Genomic DNA, 18,409 nt, shown 5'->3' with positions numbered 1-18,409 from the left:
AGACAAAAGGGGCCCATTCCTGGAATTACCCATCCCTGGGGAACTGGGGGAGCAGGGTGGGGCCTTCCTTGTCCCCAGACTGTCAGGTGGTGGGGGCTGCCTGAGCAACAGCAGGCTGACGGCATAGTCCCCCTCCTTTCCCCCATCTCTGCCGGCAGCCACCGCAGCTGCCAGGAATTAAGGGCTTGAGGCTGCTGGGGGTGGGGGTGGGGAGTGGGGGGAGCAGTCTGGCCGGACAGGAGGAAAACAGCCGGGGGCAGGAAGCAGTCTGCGTCAGCCAGAGCCTTATTTGACCCCAGCCACCCCCTGCCCTCCCCACTCTTCCCACCATGCTGTAGGGCCAGGGACACCTTGGGATTGGAGTTTAGGAAGGGTATGCGGAGGGACAGGGCAGGACCAGACTCATCACAGGAAGGAGGCATGAGCCTGGGTGGAGAGGGCATCAGCAAGGACAAGCTGGGCTGGGGAGTCATGTTCCCCTTAGCTCTTGGGGAAACTGAGACACAGAAAGGATTAGAGACAGGCCCAACGTGACACAGGGAATGGTTCGTAACCCAGGTCACGGACCCCTTCCTCCTCATCTAGTGCATGCAGCAGCAGTTCCCGTGCTCATGCATCATCTGTACCCCCTGGGGTAGGCCATTGTGGGAAACACTGATTCCGGGCCCCCCACAGCTGAAAGGCCTGGGGCTCTGCATTTCCCACCAGTGTCCCAGGTGATTTTCATGAGGACCGCATTTGGGAAATGCTGCTGATCTGGTTGAGCGGCTGGGCTTTTTTCCTTTGGCCTCCCTCTCATGAGGGAGGGTCCCTTTGTTCCCCCACCCTCCACTGTTCATGAAATGTAGAGGTGTAAAGGAGAGGGAGAAGACCCTTTCTTTGAAAACCCCAGGAAGCAAATAACGATTCCCAAGATTTGCTTGCACTCAGGCGTGGTCTGCCCTGCTGTCTTGAGGATCCAGGAGTGCCCAAGTCTGGGGCACTTCTCCTCAGCCCAGGGAGGTGACACAGGCACAGGGCCTTGGCATGGGTAGAGATGAGGCCCAGCCCCATATGACCCACGCCATGGGCAAGCCCCTATCAGCAGCCCCCAGGCCCCGCCCTGGCCCTGCCCTGGGCTCTGGCCCTCAGCCCAGCCCCAGCCCCCGCAGCCGCCGCCTGAGACCACAATTACAGGGGCCACTGGAGGTGGGGGGAGCACCAAGGATGAAAGGCTGCTTGGAGAATGGTTCCAGCTGTGGCAGCTCTGGAGGACGTTGCAGGGCAGGGAGGGCTGGGGGAGTCACCAGGGTGAGAACAGGTGGGACCCTCACAGCCCCAGCCCAGCCCAGGAGAGAGGGAGGGAGCCCAGACTGATAAGGGAGCTTTGTCCTATTGTCCAGGTCTCAGGGACCAGCACCCCTCAGCAAGGTAAGGGGGCATAGCGTGGGGCTTCAGCCTCCCGAACTCCTAATATGTTTGGTCATCCAAGGGAAGGAGAAATGCTTCCGGAGCCCTCAGCCTCAGGCTGATCCTGGGCCTTCCAGCCAGGCTCCCCACCCATCTGCTTGAGTTCCGGCTGTTCCTGATGTGGTCACGCACACATCTGGGGCGCCTCTGTGCTCTTCCCCCCTCTCCCCAGTTCCATATGTGCCCCACCACTCAGCCAGCGGGGGACCTTGATAGCTTAGACTGCCTGGGGCTGAGCAGCTGGGTGAGCAAGGGGGGCAGGCTGGGAGGGTACAGTTCAGAGCTCTGCTTCCAGCCCCCTTCCCAGGCAGCAGTGCAGGAGTGCAGAGCCATCTTGGAGCTTGATGAGGGCCAGAATAATGGTCAAGAGGGGTGTTCTGGCCGTCATCACTCTGACCCTTCACAGAAGGCAGCTCCCAGACTCCTGATGGACTTCGCTGCAGAAGACGGACCACCACCATATGCCTGGCAGTTTACAGATTGCAATGTGCTCTTACAATATACTAAAAAGCTATCAGGCACCCCCATTTCATGATAGGGAAACAGGCTCAGAGAGATTAACTGACTTGACCAAGGTCAAGCTTGCAAACTAGGCCTTTTTTCACCGTATCATACGACTTCTTCTGAAATCCTTTTAACCTGCTTGGAGTGGTGTCAGTTCATGCCACTGCCTCAGTTTCTGTCTCTGGCATCATGGGAGAATATATCCAGCATCACCCACCGTATCCCACACCCCCAGGAGCTGGTAGTAGAGACTAGGAGGCAGGCATCACAGCCTAGGTGTGGGCCAGCCCAGAGGTCCCAGACAGTCTGGAACCCTAGCAGCCTGCCCCAAACTGTCCACCCGGGTCTCCCTGCTTCCTTTCATCCCACCCTCTCCAGCCCGCCACTCTCTCAGTTCGCCAGATGTCTTGCAGGTCCTGTCAATCCTATTAATAGGAAGCTGGACTCTGTGCGCCCTCTGGTGGTCCCTGGGAGAATGCAGAAGTTTTTTTTTTTTTTTAAATCTTGTACCCAGCGCAGAGCTGTGGGGACGGCAAAGATGTGAATATAAACCCTCCCTTAGGGATCTTCATTTCTCCTCCATGTGGCCCGCGATGCCAGTTAAAAGCACCCCTCCCCCCCCACTAAGTTAGCCAAGCCCCCTTGGATCGAGAGGTTCTGAGTCCAAATTCTCCATGACACTTCCATGAAGCTCAGGCATGTGACCTGAAGGAGCCAGGAGGAGGCAGGAAGGAAAACCCAGATGCCACTTCCTTCCCACTGCAGTCTGGAACCCCCTCTCCATACAAGCCTCACTCTGGGGCTCTGACATGATCCTTGAGGCTAGGTCATAGAGGTGGATGCAGGGGGATTGTGGGGGGCAGGACAGATGCACTGGAAGCCAAGATTAGGGTCTGTCACATCCTCCTTCCTTGTTTCATTTGAAGAAGTCTGCTCTCCTCCCTTGCCCCCATCCCCTGCGGTCTTAGGCAGGTGGCAATCCCAGGCATGGTCGTACATCTCCCTGGACACTGTTACTGGTTCAGGCAAGTGACCCAGGCTGACCCAACCAGGGTCTTCCTTAGGACTTCTGCTGGAAAGGCCGTTCTTTTTTGGATCACTAGCTCTAAGAATGTAAGCATAGGGCTGCCACATAGAGAAAGTCTATCTGCAGCAGGAGAGAATGAAGGCTGTATGAAAAGAGAGGCAGAGATACACAGAAAGAATAGATTGAGGAGTGGGGAGGGAAGGAGATGAGAGAGAGAAAGAGACCTATGGCGTGATTTGAGTCCCTGGGTTCAGCTGTGCCTGAATTCAGACTTAGCCCTGGATTTCCCAGGTATAATAGCGTTAATTAATTCCTTCGACCTAACTTAGTTTGAGTTGGGTATCTTCATTTGCAATCAGGGCCTGCCCAACACCTGCAAATCATCAGCTCTCTCCCCTTTCTCACAGTAGCCACCATTTATTAAACATAAATTATTGCTTCTCATATCTTAAAAAAGCCCTCCCCACCATTCTATGAGGATGCGGGATGATTATGATGGCTACAAATTCTTTGCCACTCTCCTGCTGAGTGGTGGAGTCTATTTCCCCCTCCCTTGAATTTTGGGTGGTTCTGTGACTTGTGTCAACCCATGGGGAGTGACAGCGATGCCGTGTAACTTCCAGGGCTGGACCTGAAGAGGAGACTTGCAGCTTCTGCCTTCAGGTTTGGCACAGTCTATTTTGAAAGCCAGCCTTATGTCAGAAGTCCAACTACCCCGAGGCCACCACACTGTGAGGAGGTCCAAGCTAGCCGCGTGGAGAGAAGGAGGCCACCGGAGAAACTGAGGCACTAGACATATGAATGAAGCCCCTTGGCCTGTCCAGCCCAGCCCAGCCCCGAGAAGAATGCAGCCAAGTGAGTGACCATAGGCAACAGTTCTGCCATAAGGAGCAGAACCACCAAGCTGAGTTCTGACAAATTCCTGAGCTGAAGGACTCATGAGAAGTAATTAGTTTGGGGTTGTTTGCTATGCAGCAATGGATAACTGAAACGGAATGATATTCCCATTGTATAGGTTAAAAAAATGAGGCTCACACGGCCTATACTGTAAACCTCTAAGCAGTAGCACCAGCTTCAAACCCAGAGCTCCTGAATCCAAAGCTGATGCCTTGCCCTCCATGCCTGATGGGGAGGCATTCCCCACTGCAGGATGTAGACTGTGGGAGGACTGGAGGCTCTGAGACCCAGCCGTGTGGCCACACCTTCCCCCATTCTCTTTGGAGGAGGATGGTGACATGATGTTCAGCTCTGGAGAACCTAGAACCCCAAACTCTTCCTCTCTGTCCCTTCATCCTCACCATCAGCTTCCCGAGAAAGAACCAGAAGGAAGGAACTGTGGTTAGGTGCCAAGACAAACCTTGGGACAACTCTGCACGGTCTTCCTCCAAGTGTGATTAGAAATGCTGTTCTGGGCAGCCTTTTCAATGTTAATGGGGGCAAAGTTAGTTTCAGTGGTAACAAAGTCTGATGTTACTAATAACGTATTTTCATCCCATTCTATAGTTAATAAAGGACTTTAATCCTATGGGCTTGGGTGGCCCTAAAAGTCTACCCCCTCAAATTCTCCAGGGGTCACAGACACAGAAGAGCAGATGAAGGTGTCACACTCCCCCGGAATTGAGATGAGGGATGAACTGAGAGCTGAGTGCACGTCCAGAGACTTCTCGTCTTCTCTCCCTGGCCGCTTTCAGTCTGCTCCTTTAAAGGAGGGTTGCTAGTTCTTCCCCAGCTTGCAGATCCAGGCCCGAGATGTGTGACAAGAGTGAACAAGAATGCCAAGGGAGAGATTTGGCACTCTTTACTAAGGTTGTCAGGAAAGCTGGATCTAGTTGGGGGGGGGGGGGGGAGATAAGGACTCCAGATGATGACCCCTGAGATGCTAGTTCTATCAAAACCATCTCCCTTCACACACTCCTTCCAGAGCCTGGCCCCATGGCAGCCCGCAGGAGACCAGCGCCCCTCCAAAACTGTGGGCCCAGTCCTTTTGGTTTAAATATCTTTATTGATACTAAACTTACCCACCCACCCCGTGGCCAGCAGTTCTGAGGCATCCGGCATCCAGAGGCCTAGAGACTGGCTCTTTGGTTTCCATCTGAGGGCCAAGGAAACACAGGGGCTGTATAGTCTCCCTTAAGAGCCCCCAGAACGCCTCTCGGGGGTCCCTCCCATGCCCTGGGCCTTCAAAGAGGGGCGTGTATCTCAAGCCCCACTGCCTCACAGTTTACAAAGGCCCGGGAGAGGGACTTTCGCAAGGGGAAGCTGGGCCGGGACAGCGTCCCCTGCTGGAGACCAGAGGTCCCGCAGGTGCCGAGAGGCGGCGGCGCGCGCCGTTTGGAGAGCCGCGCGGCGGGTCAGAGGCAGAGGCTGAGCTCTTTGTGCACGCGGCAGCGGTGGCACTGCACTACGCAGCACCAGTGGAAGCGACACAGGCAGTTCTCCTCGAGCTGCACACTCTCCTGGCGGTGCCCGCGGCCGCAGCACAGCAGGTCGCAGCCGCTGAGGTCCGGGGCACTGCTGTTGCAGGCGCGGCCGCGCGTGCCGGGCGAGCCGGTGCGCCGGTTGGGGGCGCAGAAGTCGGGCGAGTCGGCGGCGTAGAGCAGGTCGGCGCGGCCCGGCGGCTTGAGAGTGCGGACGGCGGGCAGCAGAGCCTTGCCGTCGTTGGTGCCCATGACACGCGAGGCACCGTGGAAGCGCTCGAGCAGCCGCGCGCCCACCTCGCGGAACGGGGGCAGCTTCTGCCAGCAGGTGCGCAGCGCGCACGAGCCCGACAGCCCGTGGCACTTGCACTCGGTGCGCGTATGGCTCCGCACAGCCTGCGGGGAGCAGAGGAGCAGCGTATGGGGACAGATGGGGGACGCAGGGCGCGGAAAGCCCCAGAGGACCATCAGAAAATAAGATGGGAACGGTGGACAGAAGAGGGGAAAGAGCAGACCAGAAAAAAGGAGAGCACAAGGTGGGAAGGAGTAAATCAAGGCAGCCACAGCCCCGAGGAGGAATAAGAATGATAAGGGTGGAGGAGTGGGAGAAATGGGGAGTGGGGGACAGTATGTGGTGCAGAGATTCCCGGATACAAAGCCAGGGGATGGGGGAGAAAGGAAAATGGAAGGCAAGGGTGAGAGTCTTCCTGGAGGAGTGGGGGAGGTGGCAGCTGTCGCGCCCCATTCCTCTTGCCAACCCGGCCCCCTCTTTCCTGCCCCTCACGGCCCCAGGCAGCGCTAAGCAGAGACGCAGAACTGGCCGCCTGGGCGTCTGTCTCCGCCACTCCTCCCCAACCCTCTCCAACAGGTATGTGGGCCTGTCCGGACATTCCTCTCCGGTCCCTCGCACCCCCCTGCCCGATGCCTCAGGCCCGAACCCTACAGGACACAGGATGTGTATGTGGGTGTCGCTGGAGCACTCCAGAACTGAGGCATAGGGTGCAGGAGGGCCCCTGGTGACCCGCTTCCGAGAACCAGAACCCAGGAACCCTGCCCCTTATTTGGTACTTGGGTCTGAAGCAGGGGTCTAAGAATCACAACGTGACCAGAGATTTATGGGGTCAGATGACCCAGGAAGATCATCTCAGGAAGCTCAGAGTTCAGGGGCCAACCTGATCTGCAGACTTGTGTGTTTCCCTCCCCCTGCAGGGCCCCTCTCCTTCCCTCCACCGCCTCCTGGAAGCATCTCATGGGACAGCTTCTTGTCCCTAAACAGGAGCTCCTAGGGTCCTCATTGCAGAGAAAAGGGGCAAGCTGCAGGGTTCTGGGCAGGGCCTGCTCTGGGGTTGCTGGGCAGCCAGCAAAGTGCCCAGGTTTTGTCACGGCTCTCCTGGCCTCTGCCTGGCCCCCCCCTACCTCCCCCAGGATCTACTCTGTGTCCTTCACTCCCTTCCAAGCTCTTTGCCCCTTGGGCCTGTTCTTCCCCTTTCCAGGCCTCTCTCACTTCTCCTGGCTCCCCTACCTCCAGAGCCCAAACCTTTGCCCCAGCTTCTCTCCTTTCTTCCATCCCAGCCTTTGGCTCCCTCCTCTGCCCTGCCCTGGCAGCCGGAGCTCCACCCACTCCCAGCTTTGTCCCACCTGTCCTGTCTCAGAGGGATGCCCTCCCTACCTGGGGTCCCTAAAGGGCCTGAGTCCTCTGCTCTGAGTGTCCCCTCCCCACCCTACCCACTGGACCACCAACCTCGGGCCCTCCCAGGCCCAAATGACTCCCTCTTCTAGGTTGGCCACCTCACCTCCCACATGCCAGTCCACCCCTGGAGCCAATCTTCCTAAGTGGTCCCCTCCCACCTCCTGGTTGCACACCCATTAACGTACTCCTACACATACACACCTCACTTCCTCACACATTTTCACTCACTCACTCCAACACACATACCTCTCTCCCACATCCACTCACACCAACTCACACATTCCCACACTTGCACACACACGCGTTTCCACACACACATTTCCACACTCTTACACATTCCTGCGCATACCCACCAGCCGGCCTGCCTCGTTGTTGTGAAGCTGCACCAATGCACGGATGTCTCCGCGTCCCCGCTTGTGCCGCGCATCCATAAAGAGCCTCGACTTCTCATCCCCGAAGTCCACGTCGTCGCCGCAGCCTCCCCACTCCCAGGCGGCGCTGCCATCCGGGGAGCCCGCAGGGCCAGGGGGCCCCGGGGTGCCTGGCAGGCCAGGGGGGCGGGGTGGGGCGCGCCCCCGGGGCGCCTGGCAGCCGCATTGCAGCAGCTCGCCCATGGAGCAGGCCTGCGTGACCGCGTGGCTGGCACCCGCCGCCGTTATGGCGAACACGAAGGCCGTCTCCCGGATGTCTGCGAGGGCAGGGAGAGCAGTCAGCCGGCAGGACCAAAGCTGGCTCCTGGGGGACTGCGGTGGGCGAGGCAGTGTGACCTGGGGCTGGGAGACAAGGTCAGGGCAGGGTGCCCAGAGACCTGTGGAAAAGCATCCCCAAACGCCCACCCTCTTCTCTGGTCCCCCAGCTCCCCTCCCCGCACTGACCCTGCTGCAGGATGCGCCCGAAGGCCTTGCTGTGGCTGGAGCAGTTCCAGCGGCGGAACCGGAACTGGAACTGGCACTCTCGCACCCCTAGTCGGGCGCCCCGGGCCAGCTCAGCCACCACTTCTGGCTCGGCCTGGCACAACTCAGCCTGCCGACCTGCCAGCCGCCGTGCCTTCCTGCAGATGCTGGTAGGGTCCATGACCAAGGGGCTGCCCACGGCCCTGGGGAGGAAAGAACAGAAGGAGGGTATAACCCAGAGGGTTTGGGGTGAGGGGAGGGAGACGAGCTCTGTTCACCCCACAGCCAGGAACTGGCACGTGCCTCCTCCCCACCCCACCCCCACCAACTGAGATTGAGATTGTCCTGTCTGGTTCTCTTCCATGCCTGTGTTCCCTCTTAACTAGATTCTAGACTGAAATTGATGTCGAGCAAGGATTCAGTATTACCCTTCTGTGCATACCTTCACTAATAATTTCCTATGCGAATTTGACTCAAGGTGAAGGCAGCTGGCACCAGGTAGGCCGAGGTTAAAATTCAACAGGCCTGGCCCAAAGGGAAACAAGGAAGAAATTAACAGAAGGGAAATAAAGAAGGCTATCAAAGAAAAGAAAGTGTGTATCATAAAGAGATAGCAAAGAGAAGTAGGTACTATCAGAGAAGGATCTGGTCTCAGTGGACGACAAACTGGATATGTGTCAGCTTAATAAGTGTTGCTAGAAAGGCAGGGGCCATCCTGGGGATCTAGATAGCCACGGGATGGTAGAGTGGCGAGGGAATGGAGGTTCTGAGGAAAGTCACACACACACCCTCTCTATAGCCCAAGTTTGTCTGTCTGTAAAATCCGGCTGGGCTTTGGTCTCTAAGGTGGGCCCTCCCACCCTGACATCCTCTGTTTCCCTGAACTGGAGAGCAGGAGCAAGGGGCTGGGGATTGAGTGTCTGGAGCATTGTTGTCAAGTAGGTGACACTGACTCTTCTGCTCCAGGGTCTGTGACCTTTCCAGAGCAGGACAGTAGCAAGCCAAGCGCTGTGCCCTGGGATGACACAGCTGACTGGGGAAGGGGGTGCTGTTTGGCTTGGTGAATAAAGACCTCACAGGAAGTTCCACCCACTTTCAGAAATCCCTCCATTTCCGGCCTTCATTCCACCTGAGGAGAGAGCTGCCGTTTGGTTTCCATATACCAGAGCCCTGCAGGTAAAGTCAGCTGGGTATTCACATCTGCGTGGAACCCCTGTAATCAGATTGCTCTCATTCGAACGCTTGGCTAGGATCCCTGTGTTGTAGGAATGAATGGGAGCCAAGGGTAATTTGAGACCACTCAAAAACCTTTCAGCAGAGGGCAGAAAAAGACTCTGGGAGGGGAGAAATGGCAGCAGGAGATAGAAAATGCAGAAGAAAATGGTGGCAGATGTGTGCCACAGGTCAAAGTGGCCTACTTTTCAGTTTGGCTTTGGTACACATCCACCCCACTGTCCCCATTGGCTCCACAAGTACAAGCTGCCCAGGCATGTTCTGGCCCCACAACCATGAGATGCAACGTGCTTAAAGAACAGCAAGAGGAATTTAGGTCTTAAGGTAGAACTTCTCAACACCAAGGAGTGAGATGCTGGAAGAGGCGGTTGCAGGAAGATGTGTAAGCTGAGTCCTTTAAGGTCTCCTACCACACACAGCCCCCCACCCTAACAGGTCATGGTCGTCATCCCTACCGAGTAGTACAGGAGCCAAGGTTCTCTCCTCAGTGGAGAGGCTTATAGTCCAGACCTTCCTTCCTCCGTGCTTAGGACCTGCCAATCACTGGAAGTGTCTCCTGGGAAGGTCCAGCCCCATCCCTTCCCAATCCTGGAGAAGTGACAGATGGAGCAGTGGGGACTGGGCCAAGGGTAGGGCAGCCCAAGATGGCTCCCAGTGGCCCAGTGACCTTCAAAAATCATTCATTGTCTATCTATTTATCTGGCCCCTCTCCATCCGCTTATCCCACTTCATTACGAAAAGGATTTGGGGCAGCTTCCAGTTTGGTTGTGCAGTGTCGGTAGGTAAGACCTTGAGTGCCTTGAGAGTTAGGACTGCCATTTTCTTTTGCCTCCCATGGCAGATTATTAGGTGCTTAATTCATATTTCCCCCCAATTAGGGAAATTTGCATATTATGAACAATTACCATCGTACTACAATGAATACCATTTAACACGTCTTTTTGAGTGAATGGATGAACGAGTCATTTAAGGAGAAGGTCCTCACTTGAGCCCAGGCCCCAGTCTACAGGTGACTCATGACTCCTAATTAGCTTCCTCGAATCTTTTCTTTTCCCCACTGGATTCAGAGGCAGGGAACCAGGCCTCCCCACAGCTGTCCAGCGCCGCCCCTGCCACCTGCATGTCCGCGGCTCCACCGCCCAGGAGCTTAGGGCTCTGCAAACTCATCTTTTCCACCCCCGCTATGCTATGCTGCTAAGTTCCCCAGTCTCCCCTCCCCAACCCTGCCCTCTGCTAACTCCCTACTTTCCCAAGGTTGACTGGCCTTATCTTCTCAAGGTTACTCTGCCCCATCCCACTTCTCTCCCTCTACTGCCCTAGAAAAGGAGGAGAGGGTGGGGGTACCCACGGGCGAAAGGCGAAACCATCGACCTCCCTTGTCTGCTTCCCAGGGGCTAGAGATAGAGGAGGGATTAGGGCACGGCCCTTCAGGAGGTGGAGCCAGCCCTTCTCAGGGTTGAGGGGCTGCCCCAGAGCCGGGTCCTGGTCTGGGTCTGGCTCCTCAAGCTGGCTGGCTGCCTGGGAACTAGATTTGTTTACGAGTTGGTCAGGAGGAGGGATGGGCAGTATTGCAGCCAGAATCCCAAGAGACCAGCTTGCTCCCTGCCCTCCTGTCCTCGCTCCCATCCTCGAGTCCCAGGAAAGGAAACTCCAGAGGGGGAGTGGCAGGGAGGCATTGGGTAAAACACCGCCTCACTTCCAAGCTTTGGTCTCTGTCGACTGAGTGAGCTGAGCCACTCTGGGCAAGTCAGTTTCCTCTCTGGGCTTCAGAAAAATGAAGAGTTAGCATGAGAGGCTCACACATCCCCTCTAACTTTAATGCTTGACTCCGCATCAAGAAATAACTCCCCCATCTCCCCTCTTCCTGTACCCTGCTTCCTTCCCATCTGCTTCCTTAGGGAATGAACTCTGCTTTTGGGGCCTCTGAGTCAGCACTGGCCTGGGATCAGCCCAGAGAAGATGTGCCCATTTGGGAGCATCAGCATGTTTTGCGGGCTGGAGCGCAGTGGTGGTAGGAAATATATAATATATAATATGTTGGATCAGAGATCCTAATCAAATAGCTATTCCTGGGCATAGAAAAAAGGAGGCTAGCCCCAAAGGAAATCAGTATGCAGACAAGAATGGACAAGCCTAGGGCTGGCCATCCTAACTGGCTTGGCCTGTGCCAAGATTTTCCTCCCAGGAAGGGACCTTGGTTGGTAGAATCAGTAGTGGAGTGAGGTGGCATCAGGGGCCAGACAGATCCTACTGGCAACATCCGTAGATCTAGGCCCTGGAGGCCCCGGGTTCTGGCCTAACCTACCTTTCCACCCCTAGATTTAGAAGGCCAAAGAGAATGCCAGTGACCAATTAATTCACTCCACCCACTTTACCCCCAGTATACAGGTGAGCGATATGAGAAGTGAGGTGGCCGACCCTGGCCACTCAGTAGAGGAATCCTTATTGCAAGAAAGTTAGGGGAATCTTTTAGAAACCAAAGAGGCTGGAGGGATATGGCCACATGCGGTATCTGAAGACCTCAGGTGGCCTCACACGCCATCCTCCACACGGCCCTCACTCCTACCAGGGCTGGTGAGCTCTGCATCCATCCCAGATTACATCACTACGTTTCTGGACTCAGAGCCACCCCCTAAGCCAACCCCTAAGTTATCAAAATCCCCCCCAGCGTCTCTCGAAGCTCACCTGGGATTCCACTTGCCCTAAGGAGCCTGGCTGACCTCCCCCCGCTGCCTCACTCCAGGTGTCACTCATTTGGGGGACACTTGTTCTCTTGCCAGTGATGTAATTATTTTGTGATATTTTCTTGTCTTATCTCTCCGATTAGAAAACTCATCAAAGATGAAGATCTCACAAGGAAGCATAGTGTCGCCAGCAGAGCACGCTCGGGCTTGGAGGCCCGTGGGACTGTGGATCTGGGCTCTGCTATCTGCTGGTTCTGAGATGCTGGGTCTCCAGCACGTGAGGTCGACGCTTAGGATTGGGGGAATGAATGATGGAACTTAACCTTCTGAGGCTCAGTCTCCACCGCAGTAGGATGGAAGTAAATAATAATACCTGCCTCCTTCTCGGGTTACATATGAAAAGAGCCTGTCCAGAGAGTGGCTTGCACAAGTGTTTTTCGTCTTCCCCTTCACAGCCGTATCCTTCTCCTGGGCCTGCACAGCGCGGGGCAAACAGGCGGAGTACAGATGGTGTTGGTGGGTTCCTGAGAACACTCTTTTCTCCAACTCTCTGTCCTGACTTCTCAGCCTGGACCCCTATGTCTCCCCCTCCCCTATCAGCCCTGCCTATGGACCAGAAGCACCTTCCATGACCATCTTCTTCCCCAGCAAGCGCTCCTGGAGGCATGATTGAGGCCAAGGGGATCACAGACCCCTTGGATGCCCAGCCTCCTCTAAAAGGTCTCATAGCCGGCCCCCTCTATTTCCCCACATTGATCCCCAGGGTCCTTAGTCTGACCCCCACCTCCCAGGAGCCAGCAGAGGGAGCCGTGAGCCCTGGGGCTGTGGGTGGGGGCTGCACGGGGGTGGGGGAGGTGGGTGGTGGAGAAGGGGCAGAAAAATGTTGCCTGACGGCTGCTGAGGCGGCTGGGCCCGGGCCTGTGCCCGCCAGCCTGTCCTGTCCTGCTCTGCCTAACTCGGTAATTACTGCTCCCCCTCCCCCAGTCCCTGCCCCCACCCCAACCACCACATCAAAGCCAGTGATGCCCGGTTCCATTAACCCCTGCTTCCCCACCGCCCACCAGCCACCCCATTCCACCGCTCCCCCCTGCCCCCAGCCCCAGTTGGTGCCTCCTGCCCAGTCTTGGACACTGCCCTTCCCAGCTCCTTACACTTCTGTCCTTCTCATTGCTCTGGGGAGAGGCAGGGACTTGCCCTTCCCTGACAGATCCCACCATACGAGAGGGCTTCTTATTGGTCAGAGCCGTGGGAGCAAAGGAGTAGACACATTGACCATCCACTGGATGTCCTGAGGAGAATCTGTCATGTGCCTTCTGCTCTCCCATGCTCAGGTGGGGAACACCCAAGTGAGGGTGGGGATGGGGGAGCAGAGGGGGCCTGTGGAAAGCCCTGTACCCGCTTCCCGACCCCCACCCCCTACTGCACACAAGGATGAGGTACTCAGCAGAAGCTGGACTCCCAGCCCTAGCCCCCAGCTAACTGCACTCTGGGTGGCCTCAGGCAAGTCACCTTCTGTCCCTGGCTTTTGCTGGACTTCTCACCATAAGTGAGAAGATTGGGCCGGAGGATCTCGAAGACCTTTCTGGATCTAATTTTTGGATTGAACGGAGGGCTCAGAGCTGGAGGAACCAGCCAAAGAAGCCAGGTGGGAAAGGGGAAAGGACCTTTCCTTCCTTCAGCTCCTCCTCAGTCAGGCCGGGGAAGCACCCAAGGTCTCGCCCCACCCCACCCCGGGCAGGAAGGAGGCAGGCTAGAGGGCACTGGCCTCAGTCTCCAGGGACAGGCTTCTGTGTTCCCCAGGAGCCTCCTGCTCTGGCTGGCGGGGCGCCCTGCTGCCAGCCTGACTGCCCCGCCCTCGCCTCTTCTACTCCACAGCTGTGTTTCTCCCTCAAAGTACACATTCTGGAATCCCCCTTGCTGGGCCCTGGTGATCAAACCTCCCGCTGACCTCCCCCCACCAACTCCTGGCTTCTGATGAGAACGGGGCAGGAGGGGGCTGCCCCCCCAGGAAGTGTCACCATGCCAGGACTCTGGTGGGCTCAGGGCATGCTCTGGCCAGATCAAGCCAGCCTCCTTTGCCCCTGCCCTTTTCTGCTCACAGCCTCATTGTCTCCCTCCAGGGGAAGCTGCCAAGGCGGGAGGGCTGGAGGTGGGGGGGACTGGATGGCCACCCCACCCCCATCCCCACCCCACCCTGAGCCTGGCGGGGGCCAGGAACAGGACTGCCCATGAAGGGTCAGAGGCCTCAGATGAAGCCGGGATGGGAGAGGGTGGCCAGGCCCTGCCTGCGGTGGGGGTCACAGCTGCAAACCTGGGTATCAGGAAGAAGCTGGGGTCCTTTCCCTGCCTCCCTGTGGGGCCAGAGATGAGGCTGCAAGATGAGATGGGGGAAGGGAGTAAGACTGGGTGGTGTTTTTCCTAGTGGAACAAGGGAAGGGCTCGTTTCGTTCATAGAAAATATGAAACAGAGGAAAGAGGAAGAGAGAAGGGAGATTGATTTGGCTATTCTGTGAGAGTGGGCTATTTTCTACATCCATTGATTGAAGGTATAAATAAAGATGGGTGGAACATTGAGAAGAACTTTCTGGGGGAGGGTGAGAGGGGTGGGAGCTGGTGACCAGGAAGCCATAGCCTCTCCTTCTGTGCTCACTCTCAATACGGTATCTGTCAGGTCCAGAGCATAGACTGGGTGGCCCGGAGGCAGTGGGCTGGACAAAATGACCTCAAGGGAGCCTGGCCAATGTCCTGGAATCTGGGATTCTGCGATTCACAAAGATATGGTTACAGACAGGAGAGAGACAGACAGAGAGGCCAGAGGCAGAGTTTAGAAAGCATGCATTGCATTGGGAAGAAGGAGGAGGGGGAAGAAGGTGGAAAGGAAATTTCTCTGGAACATGGAGCCAGGTCCTTGAGCCTATTCCAGGGCCTGGACCACTCCCCTCCAGGACCCTGCTTTCCTAACCAGTACTGTCAAGCCACTCAGAGTTCCTGGGGTCCTCTCTGCTCCCAGCCTGGCTGCTGCTGGAATGTCAGAGTGGGCTGCAGTGAGCTGCTGTGGGTCCAGCTGCTTCCCTCCCGCTGGAGCTCTGGCCTGGCCAGCATTTTCTGAGAAGCAGGGAAAAGAGAGCCAGCAAGCGGTCCTAGACATCAGAGAACAGCCCGGAGGCTCCTGGTCTGAAAAAGCTCTTAGCCAAAATGAAGCTGCGGGGTTGGGGGGTGGTGGTGGTGGGATGAGTGGCAGGAGCCTCAGGCTACCTGGGATGCTGGGTCTGGCCCACCAGCCCACTCCCAATGATGGAAGGAAGGGGTGAGGTGGGGACACGAGTGTAACCAAGCAGATTCAGAGATCCTGAGAAAGGGAATCTGGGCTCAGACCAGAGGAATGAAGTGTCAGACACAGACAGAAGAGAGGGAGGGGGCCAAGGCAGCGGGGAGAGGCAGGGTCTCTCTGAGAAGCATCTGAGCCAGGCAGTCCACCTTATCACCCTAGCCCCTCACTCTTCACCCGCCTCGCCCTGCAGCTGTGGCCATGAAGGCCTCTGTGTTCTCCCACACCTGCCCTCCTTACCTCCTCCCCCACTCCCTGCTTCTCAGCTTCAGGGTCAGTCTCCAAGGGACCAGGTCTCTCTCCCTCTGGCTTGGCTCCCACCCAGCAGCCCCTCCTGAACAAAGGAACCCCCACAGATACAAACCCCAGAAAGCTGAATCAAGCAATTCAGCAACACTCCACAAAACTGTCCCCTGCACATTTAGCCCAGGGCCCTAAAGACAAAGGCTGTCCCTTCCAGGAGCAGGGAAGAGAGAGCCAAGAGGAGAGGGTTGTCAGTAAATTGTGGTAACTGGCATAGTTTCCCAATGCATGGGGTGCAGTGGGAGCACAGAGAAGGCAAGGGAGGAAAGACAGAGGGACAGCTTCATGGTGGAAGTGGTATTTTTAACTGAAAGGATGAGAATGATTTGGACAAACGGAGTGGGAAGGAAGGGAAAGCGACAACCACCAGGGAGAGACCCCTGTCCCCATACTTGAGAAAGGGCAAAGTTAGGAAATGTGTGTTTGGGGAGCAAGAGAGAGCTCTTTAAAAAGTTTTGCTTGGGGCCCTGGATTTTAAATTTAAATTAATCCCCCTTTTCACACGTGAGGACTCCAGCCAGGAGAACATGGGGTGTGGAGGAGGGAACTTAAATCTTTGGAGCACCTTCCAACGTCAGGTCATTTTGTAGGTCATCCCTCCTAATCCTCCTAACTAGCCTGCCAAGTAGGGGGACTGTTTGCTTATTTTACAGTTGAGACGTTGGGGAGCAGGGAGAAGCGACTGCCCCAAGGTCACAGACTTAACAAATGGCCGAGATTAGATCTCAGGTCTGTCTATTTCAAAGCCGCTACTGCTTTATGCTAAGTCAGGATCAAAAGATGCATGTTCCCTAGCCAGGACCTGGGTCATCCTCAATTTGCCCCCTCACTGACACTCCCGAGGGACGTCTCTCCCGCATCATGGGAGAGGGACCGCGGCCAGCAGCTCCCTGTGTGGGCATCCTGCTCTGGATCCTCTAGAAGAGAGGGCTCTGCCTGCGCCACGCCTCCTTCCAAATCCGGCGGTGGGGGAGGACCGGGGGTAGAGCAATCCAGCCAATGACATGGAGATATGCAAATAGACAAGCCCCTGCCCTCTTAGGATTGGCTGACGCATCAGCGGTATTGTCCAAGTCCCTCCTCTCTAAACACTGAGCTATTCCGGGCGGGTCTTTGCTGCTCTGGAGACTGGGAAGGAAAAAAAAAAAAGGCTACGGGATTCGGATCTCTGAGCGGGCACCCAACCTTCTCAGCCCCTGTCCACTCCCCAAGACTCAAAGTTCTCGCAACCTTCGCTGCCTAGGTGTCTGCTCCAGCTGGGCCAGGTCTGGAGGCCAGGTCTGGGAAGACGTCCCCATCCCTCGGCTGGCCCGGCCTCTCTCCCTTCCCCTAGGACTCTCCCCGGTTCCCAGGACCTCCTGAGCTGCACGTCTTCTCATCCACGACCCCCAAATCTGCAAGGGCCGGGTGTCTGGGTCCCTTTCCTGCCTTTCCTCCTCTTTGCTTGGGGAGGAGGAAGTAGAGAAAGTCAAGGTCCTGACTCAGTCTCCCCCTTTCCTGCCCACTACTGCCCACTCTGAAGGAGCCCAGAGAGAAGCTGGTGGGTAAAGTGGGGCGAGGAAGAGGCAGCCGTTTGACCCTGCCTCGCCTGTGCTTCCCACCTTGCTCCTCTCTTTTCCCCAAGTCCAGCCTGTCTCCCCTAAATGCAGAGCCCCCATCACACACTCTTTTCTTCGGATCTCAGACTACCGATCTTACCCCTCTCTCCGTGGTAGCTCTCTCCTACCCACCCGCCAATTCCTTGGTGACCTGGATGGAGCGCATAACCTGGGGAAGGTGGGGTGGGGGGTGTGGGACACGGGAGGAGGAAATACGCTAGGATGTGCGAGGTGGGGTGGGGGGTTAAGAACGTCTAAGTGGCGGATCAGAAGTGCCCCTGGCGGAGGCCGGCAGGAGAGCGGCACGCACCTCCCGGGCACCTCTCCAGCTGCCCTGAGGCTGGGCTCCGCGCGCAGGTAGAGCTCAGAGGCAGTGGAGCGCGGTTTGGAGCCCCGCGATGGGTCCCGAGGTCCCCACCCTCGAGCGTCCGGAGCCGCGCGGGGTCAGCCTGGTGCAGCACTCACCACCACAGTCCGCCGACGTGCGCCGGACACAGGAGCAGCAGCAGCAGCAGCCCGAGGCGGGAGGGCGCGGGCGGCAGCATCGTGACCGCTCTACGGCCGGCCGGTGCGGGCAGTGGGCGAGACTGCGGGGCCAACCGGTGCACGCGCGGGCCCAGGCTTCAGGGCGCGCGGGGCGACGGCAGCGGCGGCCGGGAGGCGATGGCTCCGGCGGCGGTGGCGGGGGGGCCCATCCCGGGCGAGGAGGGCGCGGCGGAGGCGGAGAGCGGACGGGGCAGCCAGCGCCTGTGTCTCCTGCCGAGCTCGCTCGGGAGAAGAAATCAGAGCCGGGGGCGGGGGTGGGAGGGAGCGGGGGCGAGGGGCAGGGGGGCCGTGGGGGTGGCAGTTGCGACAGTCAGGCGGCGGGACTCTCGGGAGGGAGCCGTGCGCCCCGGGGCGGCGGGCGCGGAGCTCAGCGGAGGGCGGGAGCGAGGTCCCGGGGCGGGGCCCGAGAGCGCTCGTGGCTGCGGGACCCGCCTGCCTCGCCCCCTCACCTCGCCTCTCGCGGACTGGGAGCCCCCCGCCGCCGCCCGGAGTCGGGGGCAAGGAGGGGCGGGGAAGTAGGGTGGAGAAGGGTAAGAGCGGGAAGGAAGAGGAGCTGAGGAATGGGGGACGGGCTGGAAGGGAGACGTTTGACAGGTTTGTTGACTGTAAAGAGAGAAAACTTCCCAGGAATGAGGGAGTTTGGGTGGGTGGGGGGGCGGTGCGGAGGGAGATGCTGGAGCGGGGGCCAGGAGAGGAAGTCGGCCGGGGGGCGCTGGGTGCTCCGGGGTTGGGTGTCG

The 18,409-nt window shown here is 57.5% G+C and overlaps 1 protein-coding gene and 1 long non-coding RNA gene across 2 annotated transcripts; one reads left to right on the top strand and one right to left on the bottom strand.

The window, feature by feature from the left end:
* Positions 1-4,962: 4,962 nt before the first annotated feature.
* Positions 4,963-18,057, bottom strand: WNT6 (Wnt family member 6). Its single transcript, XM_023642352.2, has 4 exons — positions 17,592-18,057; positions 7,963-8,183; positions 7,441-7,775; positions 4,963-5,793 (listed from the first exon to the last, which is right to left on the bottom strand). The coding sequence occupies exons 1-4, from the start codon at positions 17,669-17,671 to the stop codon at positions 5,332-5,334; spliced, it is 1,098 nt and encodes a 365-aa protein (XP_023498120.1). The 5' UTR covers positions 17,672-18,057; the 3' UTR covers positions 4,963-5,331.
* Positions 8,021-12,313, top strand: LOC138924555 (uncharacterized). The gene is made up of 3 exons (XR_011439491.1): positions 8,021-8,150; positions 9,080-9,156; positions 12,041-12,313. It is a non-coding gene; the product is annotated as an uncharacterized lncRNA (long non-coding RNA).
* Positions 18,058-18,409: the final 352 nt, after the last annotated feature.

The sequence above is a fragment of the Equus caballus genome, chromosome 6, assembly GCF_041296265.1.
Source record: "Equus caballus isolate H_3958 breed thoroughbred chromosome 6, TB-T2T, whole genome shotgun sequence".
Classification (NCBI taxonomy): Eukaryota; Metazoa; Chordata; class Mammalia; order Perissodactyla; family Equidae; genus Equus; species Equus caballus.
Note: the sequence above shows the minus strand (reverse complement) of the source record. Positions and strands in the feature narration are given on the sequence as shown.